At 42.3% G+C, this 13838-nt stretch overlaps 1 protein-coding gene and 1 non-coding gene across 5 annotated transcripts in view; one reads left to right on the top strand and one right to left on the bottom strand.

The window, feature by feature from the left end:
* Window positions 1–199: 199 nt before the first annotated feature.
* Window positions 200–13838, top strand: part of Mdm4 (MDM4 regulator of p53) — a 29956-nt gene continuing 16317 nt past the window's right edge. For 2 of the 4 annotated variants that reach the window (XM_090341363.1, XM_090341359.1), the window contains exons 1-5: window positions 200–281; window positions 2635–2743; window positions 5119–5193; window positions 9776–9909; window positions 10742–10797. In XM_090341363.1, coding sequence (XP_090197489.1) covers window positions 2666–2743; window positions 5119–5193; window positions 9776–9909; window positions 10742–10797 — 343 coding nt within the window. In that variant the 5' untranslated portion in view covers window positions 200–281; window positions 2635–2665. Of the gene's footprint in view, window positions 282–954; window positions 989–2634; window positions 2744–5118; window positions 5194–9775; window positions 9910–10741; window positions 10798–13838 lie in introns of those variants that run through there. The other 2 variants (XM_090341361.1, XM_090341360.1) reach the window with 2 other exon arrangements.
* Window positions 4014–4120, bottom strand: LOC150058504 (U6 spliceosomal RNA). The gene has a single exon (XR_016536932.1). It is a non-coding gene; the product is annotated as a U6 spliceosomal RNA (small nuclear RNA).

Here is a 13838-nt window from a genome sequence, read left to right as displayed (position 1 = left end):
CTCGCCTCCTGGCTTCCTGGCCGTCTATGACGCCTCCGCGCACCTCCCAGGGCCCGGAGCGCCTCCCGGGTCTCACCGCCCCCCGGCGTCTACTCTCTGGTACGACTGAGCTTCTCTAGCTCTCCAGTCCTCCCGCTGGGCCCTCTCGATGGTTCCGGAAGTGCTCGGCGTCAAGAGCGTGCGGGGGCGTTGGGAGACCGGAAGTGGCGTCATCACTCGCCGTCTTCAAATGCTGCCGAGGCGGGGCTCGACGGGGGCGCGACCCATGGAGAGGCCGTAAGGTGTGGATGTGGGGCTGGTCCGCGGGGCGCACGGAGGTCGCGGAGTAGGGGCGGGGAAGGAGGAGCCGGCCGTGGAGCCGCCGCCGACCGCGAAGCCGGGCGGGCCGGGGGAGCGGGCGGCGGGCGGGCGGGGCTTGCGGCGTGGGCGGCGGCGTCCGCCTGGCGGGTGGGGCCCGGTGCGGGAAGGGAGAGGGCTGGCGGGCGGGAGGCCCGGAGGGAGGGAGGTGGGGTTACGGGAGGCCGGCTGTGCGCTGGCGCCGACCTAGAGGAGTGGATTGGAGGTCGGGGAGGACTGGAGGGCGGGGGGCGGGGGACGGGGACGGGGCGGGGGGGCGGCGGCCACACTCGCTCTGCGGGGAGGGGAGGACGGGAGGGAGTGAGCTTGTCGGGTGGTGAAGTGGAACCGCTGTGAGAGCTGCTGTGCGTGCTCCTTCGTGTTCTGCGCCCTCACCCCTCCCGAAATGCAATCTCTCGAGTTTGCTTTTTTTTTTCTTTCTCCTCCTCCCTCTGTGCCACTGCTCAGGGACCTGGGCTCTTTCTCATCCTATGGTGGTCTATCACTTGAGCCACACCTCCACTTGGTCTTTTTGGCGGTTCATTGGGGATGAGTCATACGGACGTCTGGTCCTAGCCGAGCTCGAACCACGATCCTCCTGTCTCAGACTCTTGAGTAGCTACGACTACAGATGGGAGCCACCCAGCACCTGGTGGGATGTATATTTTGATTACTCCCCTCACCATGTTTTATTTATTTATTTATTTATTTGGCCAGTCCTGGGCTTGAGCTCAGGGCCTGAGCACTGTGCTTGGGCTTTCTCAAGGGTAGAGCTCTACCACCTGAACCATAGCACCACTTCCGCTTTTTCTACGTATGTGGTACCAAGGAGGAATCAAACCCATGCCTTCGTGCATGCTAAGAAAGCACTTGACCTCTAGGCCAAACTCTTGGCCCTTTATTCTTTTTTTTTTATGTGGCTAGTTCAGATCACACCTTTCACTAATTAAAGCCTGAAGACAAACTTACACATTAAAAAAAAAAATACACAGTGAGCCAGAAGCGCAGTGGTTCATCTCTGTAATCTTAGCTACTCGGGAGGCTTAGATCTGACGATCAAGGTTCAGAGCCAGCCCGGGCACAAAAAAAGAACCTTATCTCCAATTAATCTCTAGAAAATGGGAAGTGGGGTTTGGTTCCAGGGTATGGCCATATTCTTGAGCTCAGGAGCAGTGCCCAGGCCAAGTTAAAGCCCCATGATCCATAAATATATACATGCATACCTACAAATAAAAATACACAGTGAAGAAATATAAACCTTATATACTTCAATTCGTATTCCTCTTCCCCCCTCTTCCCTATAATTGTCCATATTGTAGGTATATAGTTGCCAAGTTCTTTTTAGGTTTGGCACACTTAAAAGTTGTTTTAACTGGGACTGAAAACGTTGAGTCACTCTTCTGTGGTGCAAGGCACAAGTCAAGACTTGTTAAAACATGTTGCCTAGGTTTTCCTGAAAGTGCTTTGGAATTTTAGTAATTTCCTAGTGCTTCAGTTATTTTCTAGAGGGTGCTGTTGAGCACAACCTACTGGAGGAGATAACTTGCCACCTGGTATCTAGTAAGGGAACATTGTAAATTTGACTTTCAGCTGGAACAATTTATTCATTAACATCAGCGAGGTGGGTGGAACAAGCCCTAACTTGTTTCAATTTCTTACATCACCTGGGGGAGGCACAGACAATGCCTAGTTTTTAAGTGCTTAAGGTATATATATATATATATATATATATATATATAATCAGTTCTTGCAAAAATTTTTGATTAAACCTTTTCTTGCTGGATCTGTCTAGAAGGCGATCAAAGAAAGGTATGGGAATCCTCAGTATGGGTATATTGCATTTTATAAAGATCTCTGAATTATACATATCTTTAATACTTGATGACATGCTGACTGCTTTTTAAAATGTTAAGACAATTTTTTTGGTCTTTCTCTTGCTCTCTCTCTTTTTTTACTTCTTTTTTGTGATAGAAGTTTATTTGCAAGATCAGGCATAACAGCATCTAAGAATGCCATAACGATTTATATTCCACAACAGTTTTGAGTGGTCTCTTTTTATAATGGGTCTCTAACTCAGTGCCCAGATGCTGTTCCTTAGCATTTTCCACATAAAGTTGGCATTCTACCACTTGAGATACATTTTTATTTTTGGCTTTTTGCTGGTTAATTGAAAATAGTCTCATGGACTTTTGTTCCTGGCTGGATTGTATGTGTGATCCATGGAGGCTTGGATTAAAGCAAACATTTTCAAGTTTAGAATAGATTATTTATGTGTAAATACATATGTATTTCTTTCAGTTACCAGTGGTTTGCAATATTCACTGCCAAAATGACATCACATTCCATCTCTGCCCAGTGTTCAACATCTGACAGTGCTTGCAGGATCTCTCCTGAACAAATCAGTCAGGTAAGTAATTTTTGGTGGGTTTTTTTTTTTTTTTTTTTTTTTTTTTTTTTTGTGGGTCTTGGGGCTTGAGTTTGGCCTGGGTGCTGTCCCTGAGCTCTTCAGCTCAAGGCTACCGTCCTGCCCCTGGGCCTGGGTATTGTCTGCGAGCTCTTTAACTCAAGGCTGCCAAGCTACCCTGGAGCATAGCCCCACTTCTGTTTTCTGGAGGTTACTTGGAGATAAGAGTCTCAGGTCGTTTTGTGCTGGGGATGGCTTTGTACCTTGATCCTCAGATCTCATCCTGCTGAGTAGCTAGGATTATAGGGGTGAGCCACTGTGCCAGGCTTTTGTTTTACATTTTTAAGAAATTAAGTTGGGTCATACAACTGACTGCAGAGTAGAGATGTTTGTATTTTAAAATGTTAGGGATGTGGGTAAACAGCAGTTTGTTTGTTTATTTATTTATTTATTTGCCAGTCCTATGGCTTGATCTCAGGGCCTGAGCATTGTCTTTGGGCTTTCTCAAGGCTAGCACTCTACCACTTGAGTCACAGCACCACTTCTGGCTTTTTCTATGTATGTGGGGTGTTGAGGAATCGAACCCAGGTCTTCGTGCATGCTAGCAAGCACTCTTACCACTAGGCCAAACTCCAGCCCCAACAGCAGTTTTTATTATTTAGTAAATATTTGAAAGCATGGAATGTTCTTAGTTTAGGGATGTCTAGTAGAGAATTTGTAATCAGGTTATGTATATTTGTTTTGTCTCTTACTTTACTGTAATTAGTTTTTCTTTAAAAAAATTAATTTGGCCGGGAGTTTAGGCTAGTGGTAGAGTGCTTGCCTAGCATGCACGAAGACCCAGGTTCGATTCCTCAGTATCACATAAATAGAAAAATGCTGGAAGTGGTGCTGAGGCTCAAATGGTAGAGCTCTAGCCTTGAGAAAGTCCAAGGACAGTGCTCAGGCCCTGAGCTCTAGCTCAGGTCTGGCAAAAATAAATAAATAATTAATTTAAGGGGCTGGAAGTTTGGCCTAGTGGTAGAGTGCTTGGCTAGGATACATTGAGACCTGGGTTCAATTCCTTGGTACTATGTATATAGAAAAGCCGGAAGTAGTGCTGTGGTTCAGTGGTAGAGTCCTGTCTTGAGAAAGTTGAAGGACAGTGTTCAGGCCCTGAGTTCAAGTCCCAGGACTGGCAAAAAAAAAATTAATTTTAGCAAATGTTATTCTAATGGAGAAATCCAAACTTTATCTGTCTTAAGTTATTCATAGTAAAAATTTCTTTCTTTTTTAAAATATGGAACGCTTCAAGAATTTGCGTGTCATCCTTGCGGAGGGGCCATGCTAATCTTCTCTGTATCCTTCCAATTTTAGTACATGTGCTGCCAAAGCGAGCACTCATAGTAAAATTTTTTGACCATCTGCATTCTCCCTCTTATAAAATCTTTCTCTGGAGCTGAGGTGGCTCACACCTATCATCTTCACTATTTTGGAGACTGATCTCTTGAGGATTGTGGTTTGAAGCCAGCTTAGGCAGGAAAGTCCTTGAGTCTCTAATCTCCACTTAATCTCCAGAAAACTAGGAGCAGTGCTGTAGCTTAAAGTGGTAGAGCACTAGCCTTGAGTGAAAAAGCTCAAGGACAGTGCCTAGGCTTTGAGTTTAAGCTCCATAAATGAAAAAGATCTTTCCCTGAGATTTGGTGTATCCTTTTATTTATCACATAACATACCTTGTTAATATCCTGTATGAAGAAGGTAGGTTTTGGATTTGATGAGGAAAAAATGTGGCATATACCAATGTTTTTGTGAAAATTGACTATAAATTCAAGCCTGGTACCAGTACGCTTTCCTGTGCTATCTATCCCCTGTTCCCCTCTATCCTGTTCCCCCTTCTCTCTTTTCTCTCTCTCTCCCTACTGTCTCCCTCCCCCAAAACACAAGATGGAATTTCGAGATTGCCACCCAAGATTATATAGCATGAAATAAGCCTGTGTGATTTCCAGAACTTCAGCTCATCTATGTGAATACTGAGATAGAAGGTGAAGGGTCATAAGCTATGGTAACTTTTGCTTCCCTCAGCTATAACAGATGAGAAAGATCTTCCTTTTTTGACAGGGGAGGGAGGGCAGTCCTGGGGCTTGACTCAGGGGCTGGGTGCTGTCCTTGAGCTTTTTCAAAGATAGTGCCCTACCCCTTGAGCCATAGCACCAGTTCCTCTTTTCTAGTCAGTAATTGGAGATAAGCGTCTAAGAGAACTTTAGAGCTAGCTGGACTGGCTTTGAACTGCCATCCTCAGATCTTAGCCTCCTAAGTGGCTAGGATTAGCCACTGGCACTGGCTCGGCTACAAATCTTAATTGAAAGATAAATAGCAGATTTATTTTATGTTTGCACCAGGTACAGCCCAAACCGCCACTTTTGAAGATATTGCAAGCAGCAGGTGCGCAAGGTGAAATATTCACTGTTAAAGAGGTAAGCTATCAAAGAAAATTATCACTTTTAAGAGGGTTTGAGATACAGCAGCCAGTAAACACAAAGCTCTGAAATCAGTGCTGAGAAATAAGTTTCTACTTCTGAAGTATTGGAGGAATAGCTCTTCTTTTGTTTTTCCCCCAGTCCTGGGCCTTGAACTCAGGGCCTGGGCACTGTCCTTGGGGTTTTCTCAAGGCTAGACCTCTACTACTTGAGCCACAAGCACCACTTCCAGCTTTTTTCTATGTATGTGGTACCAAGGAATCGAACCCGGGTCTTCATGCATGCTAGGCAAGCACTTTAACCACTAGGCCATACTCCCGGCCCCCTGACTTTTTATGTCATAGCACCACTTCTGGTTTTCTGGTGGTTAATTGGAGATAAGAGTCTCAAGGACTTTAGTGCCCGGGCTGGCTTTGAACTGAGATCCTTAGATCTCAGCCTCCTGAGTAACTAGGATTACAGGCGTGAGCCACCGGGCCTGGCATAATTTCTTTCTTTTTATTTCCTTTTGAAGTGTATAAGATTAACCTTGAATTCTTTTTTTTTTTTTTTTTTTTTTTTTGCCATTCCTAGGGCTTGATCTCAGGGCCTGGGTTCTGTCCCTCAGCCTCTCTGTGCTCAAGGGTAGTGCTTTACCACCTGAGCCACAGTACCACTTCTGCCTTTTTTTCTGCATAGTTTATTTGGGAAAAGAGTCTCATGGCCTTTTCTGCCTTAGCTGGCTTTGAACTGCCGCCATCAGATCTCCGGTCCTGAGTAGCTAGGATTACAGGCATGAGCTACTTACTAATGCCTGACTTTTTATTTTTATTTTTATTTTTATTTTTTTTTTTTGCCAGTCCTGGGCTTGAGCTCAGGGCCTGAGCACTGTCCTTGGACTTTCTCAAGGCTAGAGCTCTACCACTTGAGCCTCAGCACCACTTCCGGCTTTTTTCTATGTATGTGGTACCGAGGAATCGAACCTGGGTCTTCATGCATGCTAGGCAAGCACTTTAACCACTAGGCCATACTCCTGGCCCCCTGACTTTTTATTTTTAATAAAAAACTCAAACAAAAAAAATCACTTGGAAGATCTGTACCTTATTACTGTTCTGATAATCTGTTATGCTTCTCAAACACTTGGAAGACATACACCTATTAGTATTACTGTTCTGTTAACATATTATGCTTCTCAAACAATCTGAAGGCATTTCAACTTTTTTTTTTAACAATACCTATATTTCCTTATTTATTTTTTCTGTATTGGGGCTCAAATCTAGGGTCTTTCACATACTGAGTAGGTACTCCACTACTGAGATAATATCCTCAGATCCTTCATTTATGTAAAATTGTTTTAATGAAGCTGTATCATTTAGCACCATCAATTATGCCATCTTATTCATTTACAGTAGAGTTTTCCTTTGTTTACATTATAAAGTCATTTAGGAACCTTCACTTTGTTTTGTTCATAAAGTTTCCAGATAATTTGTTTATTTGTAGCAGTCTTAGGATTGGTCTCAAGGCCTTGCACTTTCTGGGCAAGCGCTGTCACTTGATCCATGCCTCCAACCCCTAATTTTTACTTTATTTTTGTTGGTTGTAGCACTTGAACTTAGGGTCTGGGCACTGTCTTTGAACTTTTCTGTTCAAAACTAATGCCCTAGGCCAGGAATTTGGCCTAGTGGTAGAATGCTTTTCTAGCATGCATGAAGTCCCAGGTTTGATTCCTCAGTACCACATACATAGAAAAAAGCCGGAAATGGTGCTGAGGCTGAAGTGGTAGAGCTCTAGCCTTGAGAAAGTCCAAGGACAGTGCTCAGGCCCTGAGCTCAAGCCCAGGACTGGCAAAAAAAAAAAACAAAAAAAACTAATGCCCTACCACTTGGAGCCACAGCTTTATTATTATTATTATTATTATTTTTTGCCGGTCCTGAGCACTGTCCTTGGACTTTCTCAAGGCTAGAGCTCTACCACTTGAGCCTCAGCACCACTTCTTCTATGTATGTGGTACTGAGGAATCGAACCTGGGTCTTCGTGCATGCTAGGCAAGCACTTTAACCACTAGGCCAAACTCCCGGCCCTATTATTATTTTTTTAGGTAGTTAATTGGCAATAAGAGTCTCATATTCTTTCCTACCCAGGCTGCCTGTGAACTGTGATCCCTAGATTTCAGCCTCCTAGGTAGCTAGGACTACAGGCTTCATCCACCAGCACCCAGCTCCTAATTTCTTTTTTCATATAATTTTTATTGTAACTAATAGAAGGGTTACATTATATTCACCAGATAGAAGGTGCATTACTTCACAAACATTGATACCCTTTCTCATGTCTTGGTCCCCATTTCCCTCCCCCCACCCCGTCCCTCATCTTGTTTTTTCCCCTTCCCTATTCGATTTCAAATAACCAAATACCAGCTTCTAATTTTTTTTTTTTCCATCAGTTGTGGGGCTTGAACTTGGGATCTGAGCACTGTCTCTAAGCCTCTTTGTGTTCAAGGCTAGCTCTCTGCTTGAGTCACATCAGTTCCAGTTAATTGGAGATAAGAGTCTCATGGGGACTTTTCTGCCTGGGCTGGCTTTGAACTGTGATCCTCAGATATCAGCCTCCTTAGTAGCTAGGATTATAGGCATGAGCCCCCAATACTGGCCAGCTCCTAATTTTTATCTTATTTATTTATTTTTGTGCCAGTCCTGGGCTTGAGTTCAGGGCCTGAGCACTGTCCTCGGACTTTCTCAAGGCTAAAGCTCTACCACTTGAGTCTCAGCACCACTTCTGGCTTTTTTCTATATATGTGGTACTGAGGAATTGAACCTGAGTCTCCTGATTTTTATTTGTAATGCATAGTTTTCAGTGTGTTTATTGAGGTAATATATAATAGCATTAGTAGTATAGACAGAGTAGTATATTTGTTGTTTTCAGTTATTTTCCTGGAAGTTAGATGGACTTTTTTTTTTTTGCCAGTCCTGGAGCTTGAAGTCAGAGTATGGGCACTGTCCATGGACATTTTTTGCTCAAGGCTATCGTTCTGCCACCTGAGCCATAGCACCACTTCCATCTTTGTCTGTGTAGGTGGTACCCAGGAATCAAACCCAGGGCTTCATGCATGGTAGGCAAGCACTCTACCACTAAGCTACGCTCCTGGCCCTAAATGGACTTTTCTACTTTTAGGTGGTTTTCTCCTATTTGAGTTGATCAGCTATGAGAGCTGAACTAATCAATGAATTCTGGACTGAGGGCTGATTAGAAAAATCATTGCTCCAGTATAATAGGAAATAATGTTAGAAAATTTTGAGTTGATGTTTAGGAATTTATTTTTCTTTCTTTTTATTCTTGTGGGTCATGGGGTTTGAACGCTGGGCCTGGGCACTGTCTCCATAGCCTCACTTCCCATTTTATAGTGATTAATAGGAGATAAGAGTTTCACGTTCTTTAGTGCCCTTCTTTAGTGCCCAGGCAAGTTAAGTATAGCTGTGATTTAATTACTAAATCAACCCTCCCTTCCTTCCTTCCTTCCTTCCTTCCTTCCTTCCTTCCTTCCTTCCTTCCTTCCTTCCTTTCTTTTTTGATTGGTTGTGGGACTTGAACTCTGGGCCTGGGTGTTGTCCTACCTCTTGAGCCACAGTGACACTTCCTGTTTTCTGGTGGTTAATTAGAGATAAGAGTCTCATGAACTTTAGGACTTTAATGCTTGGGTTGGCTTTAAAGAACGATCCTCAGATCTCAGCCTCCTGAGTAGCTAGGATTATAGGTGTGAGCCACCCCTCAGATCTCAGCCTCCTGAGTAGCTAGGATTATAGGTGTGAGCCACATGCCCAACTGATAAACACATTTTGTTAATAAAAAAGTGTATTTCTTAGGGCGCGCCCACCGCCGGGAGGCTCAGGCCTGTAATCCTAGCTACTCAAGAGGCTGAGATCTGAGGATCAAGGTTTAAAGACAGCCTGGACACAAAAGGACCTGAGACTCTTATCTCCAATTAACCTATAGAAAATGGAAGTGGGGCTTGGCTCAAGGGTAGGGCGGTAGCCTTGAACTGAGGAGCACAGGGACAACACCCAGGCCCAGAAGTAGAGTGGTAGCCTTGAGCTGAAGAGCTCAGGGACTGCATCCAGGCTAACTACCAGCCCCATGACCACCCCCCCCCCCCCCAAAAAAAAAAAAAAAGTGTGTTTCTTGGTTAGGGAGTTTGGCCTAGTGGTACAGTGCTTGCCTAGCATGCATGAAGACCCAGATTCGATTCCTCGGTACCACATACATAGAAAAAAACCAGGAGTGGTGCTGTGGCTCAGGCAGTAGAGCCCTAGCCTTGAGAAAGTCCAAGGACAGTGCTCAGGCCTTGAGCCCAAGCTCTAGGGCTGGCACCAAAAAAAACCACCCCAAAACAAACAAAAGTGTTTCTTATAAATGAGCAGCACAGCAAGATAATGCCTGGATTAATCTAATAGTTGGAAGTGACTGTCCTGTTGTAGGACCTTTGTACACTGTCAGTATGCAGGCCTGGACAGTTTCCTTATCTTTTCTCTAGAAACTGCTTTTCTTACAGTGTATTGATTTGGGAGCATCTGAACAGATCATTTCATGGGGTTTCATTCTCATGCAGGTAATGCACTATCTGGGCCAGTATATAATGGTGAAGCAGCTTTATGATCAACAAGAGCAGCATATGGTATATTGTGGTGGAGATCTTTTGGGAGAACTACTAGAACGTGAGAGCTTTTCTGTGAAAGATCCAAGGTAAAAATAGTGAATCATTGTGTTTGTTTTATTCTTGAGTGCTTATTCCTTTTTTGGGGGGGGGGGTGGATCGGTCATGGGACTTGAACTCTGTGCCTGGGCACTGTCCCTGAGCTCTTCAGCTCAAAGCTACCCCTTGAGCCACAGTGCCACTTTAAGTTTTCTGGTGGTTAATTGGAAATAAAAAGTCTTGTGGACTTTAGTGGGTTGACTTTGAACCTGGATCCTCAGATCTCAGCCTCCTGGGTAGCTAGGATTATAGGCGTGAGCCACTGCTCCCAGCGTTAGTGCTTATTCCTAATCTAGATCTCTGTAAGTTACTAGTGGTTATTTCTTCTTTCAGTCAATAAGTGTTTTAAGGGCTTGCATATATTATGTAGCCGGTGTGGCACTGGAAGTACAGCAGCGAGCAATACTGATGACTGAATGGAGCTTAGAGAGTAGTAGTTCCACACTCCGTGGCTTTAAACTGCCATCCTCAGATCTTAGCCTCCAGCACCTGGCTTCACTACTATCATTTTTCTTTTCTGTTTTTTTTTTTTTTGTTGGTCATGAGACTTGAACTCTGGGCCTGGACATTGTCCCTGAGCTCTTCAACTCAAGGCTACCGCTCTACCCCTTAAGCCACGGCACCACTTCCAATTTTCTGATGGTTAATTGGAGATAAGAGTCTCAAGGACTTTAGTGCCTGGGCTGGCTTTGAACTGCGATCCTCAGATCTCAGCCTCCTGAGTAGCTAGGATTAATAGGCTTGAGCCACCATTCCTGGCTACTACTGTCTTTAGAATGGCATTTGAGATTGCTAATTTTCTTTTTTAAATTCCTTTAACAGCCCTCTCTATGATATGCTAAGAAAGAATCTTGTGACATTACCCACTGCTACCACAGGTATGTCATATATTTCTTTAGTTGGTTATCACAACTTTGAGTTTAAAGGGGTAAATGATGGGAAGATAAGGAGGATTGAAATGAAAATAGAGTGCCATTTTCTGTATAACCAGGAAGGATAGAATATGTCACACAGAATGTTATTATGTCAAATCTTTCACTGTGAAAGTACACTGTGAATAGAGATGCCTACCTATTAGACTTAGTAATTATAAACATTTGCTCATATTTGATTTATATTGACATTAAAAATATCTCATGAATCAGAACTCTTTTCCTTCAAACATAACTGCAACATCACTATTGCATTCAGTAATAACAAAATTAATAAATATTCTATAATTCCCTTCAATAAGTCTCTTCCACAAAGATATCTTTTATTTTTTGGATTGTTCACATCAGGAGCCAAAGTCCACACATCACATTTGGCTGATTAAGTATCTTCAATCTATAAAACATATCTCTTTTGTGTGTGTTTTTGATTTGATTTTAATTAACACTTTTATTCAATAATAAAGCTTTGTCTTTAAAAATGATAAAACAATATTTGTGGAATACCACCTGTTTCATCACATGTATAGAATGTGTGTATAATTGAATTAGGCATATTTGTCACCTCATATATCATTTTTTTTATGTGTTGGAAGTATTAAAAATCCTCATTTGTAGCTACTTGGATACATAGTACGTTAACGAGAGTAGCCCACCTGTCATGTGGAAACTTCTTTTATTTCATTGTCACTTACTGGTTGAAAAATGATGGGTCATGTATCTGATAGAATTGGACACATTTATTTTATCCTTGTGATTATTTAACTTGTTTCTTTGTCCTCCCTAGTTTTGGTAAACTAGTAATGCTTGAATAGATTCAAGTTTACATTTCTTTGCCAAGAGATCTTCATAGATGGTTTTAGTACTTCCATTTCATCACATCAGTCATGTAAGATCTATTTGTCCTTTTTTTCAGTCATGTGAAGATTCTGTGGGCTCTGGTAGTATCAGTCTGATCCATTCATTAAAGATTCCCTTAAGACCCTTTCCCATAATGGTGTGCATATATACACACATATGATGCATATATGTATACACATGTACACACGTTTTATGGTGCTGTAATTTGAACTTAGGGCCTCATACTTGGTATGCAGACACTATACTGCTGAGCCACACCTCCAGCCTTCATCTAATGAATTCAATAAATGTCAATTCCAGAGCTTTTAAGGGTAGTGCCCTTTAATTTAGTTAACTAAACTGCAGGAAACAGCTGCTTTGGATTCTAATAATTTCAGCATAGTGGTGTGGTAGAGATAGGTGAATAAAGTAGTTCGAATTAGACTCTAACCCATTTCTCATTCATGTCCAAAGAGTGAAATTTTGCCTCTCCATTCCTACATGGAGCCCTTTTGTCAGTTTTAAACCAGACACTTGGAAGAAAGTTCAAGTTATGTGGTCTCCTTAGATTGATTATGTTCACTGAATAAATATGCTGAAAATATTTTTTCCCACTAAAAATTGATCTCATCAGAAAGAGAAATTTGGCTTACAGTGAAGCATGATTTTGGAACTTGAATTGTACTTTTTGTTGTATTTTAGTTTCTACTGAGGCTTGAACTCAAGATCTTGAGTTCTTAGCTTTTTCCCTCGGGGCTGGTGGCTCTGCTAATTGAGCCATACCTCCACTTCAGCATATTTGCTAATTAATTGGAGATAACTTTTGAGGATTTTCTGCCCAGGCTGGCTTCAAATGGGATTCTCAGATTTCAGCCTCCTGAGTAGTTAGGGTTGTAGGTGGGAGTCACTGTTGTCTGGTACTGACTTTTTAATGAGTGTGTGTGTGGGTGTGTACGTACGTGTGTGTATGTCAGTCCCAGAATTTGAACAGAGGGCCAGGGTGCTATCCTGAGTTTTTTGTGCTCAAGCCTGGCACTTCACCACTTGGACCACAGTTCTCCTTCTAGATTTTATTGGTAATTAATTGGAGATAGAGTTTCATAAACTTTCTTGCCTGGGCTAGCTTTGAACTACAGTACTTAGACCACAGGCTCCTGAGTAGCTAGGATTACAGGTATGAGCCATTGACACCTGGCTTCGTTGACCATTGGCTTTTTTTTTTTTAATTGAGCCATTCATTGATTTCTATTTGAAAGAGAAAGCCTTTCAAGTTTTATAGTTATTTATGAAATAGTATGCATTCTTAGGGTAGTCATGGATGGCTTAAAATACATGGAGAATTTTTATGTTGCTGATCTACTTTTCTAGATAAATTTGTTTTCTGCTGGTTTGTTCTCTGTATATCTAGAGTGGTTGTAATTGTCATTTTTCCTTTATTCTCTTTCTTGTACTTTCTCTGCACAATTTAACATGTCATGAATTGTTCAGAACCTTTTTTTTTCTTTTTTATAGTGGTGCCAGGTATTGAACCGAGGGCCTTGTACAGGGGGTGGGAAGTAATTAACCATTGAACTACATTATACAGTTCTGTAACAGATAATTTAGTTCATCTTCACAACTACCCCGTGAGGCATTTAGGCTGGAGATAAAGAAATAGGATTTTCAAATGGAATGAATGATTTGCCTAATATCAGATTGGTAGAGTAGAGATTTCTGACTGACCAGTCCTTGATCTGCCATACATTGATGCCTCCTCCTTAACCCTTATTTATAAACAGAATCCCCTTTTCCCAGTTTATTGGACATACTTTTCCCTGTGAATATATTTAAATTTCATTTTGAAAAATTGCAGGCTGAAGTTGTAAAAGGCCAGAATAGTGATATGTACCTGTAAATAATATTGTTTTCGAGGCCACGGCAAGAGGATAAGTTCAAGGTCTGCCAGGGCTATATAGCAAGATCTTGTCTACAAAAAACAAAACCAAAAAAAATCCAAGTTTAAAAAATGTCATGTAGAGTTCCCATATAAGGATTGCCTAGATTTCCCGAATGGCAAAATCTGACGTATGTTACGCAGTACGGTGGGTGTTTCAGAATATTTTCAGAACCAGAAAATTGTGCCAAGTAATTTTGTTTTTGAACTCAGGGCT

This window comes from Megascapheus bottae, chromosome 10 (assembly GCF_031878675.1).
Source record: "Megascapheus bottae isolate mThoBot1 chromosome 10, mThoBot2.hap1, whole genome shotgun sequence".
Taxonomy (NCBI): Eukaryota; Metazoa; Chordata; class Mammalia; order Rodentia; family Geomyidae; genus Megascapheus; species Megascapheus bottae.
Note: the sequence above shows the minus strand (reverse complement) of the source record. Positions and strands in the feature narration are given on the sequence as shown.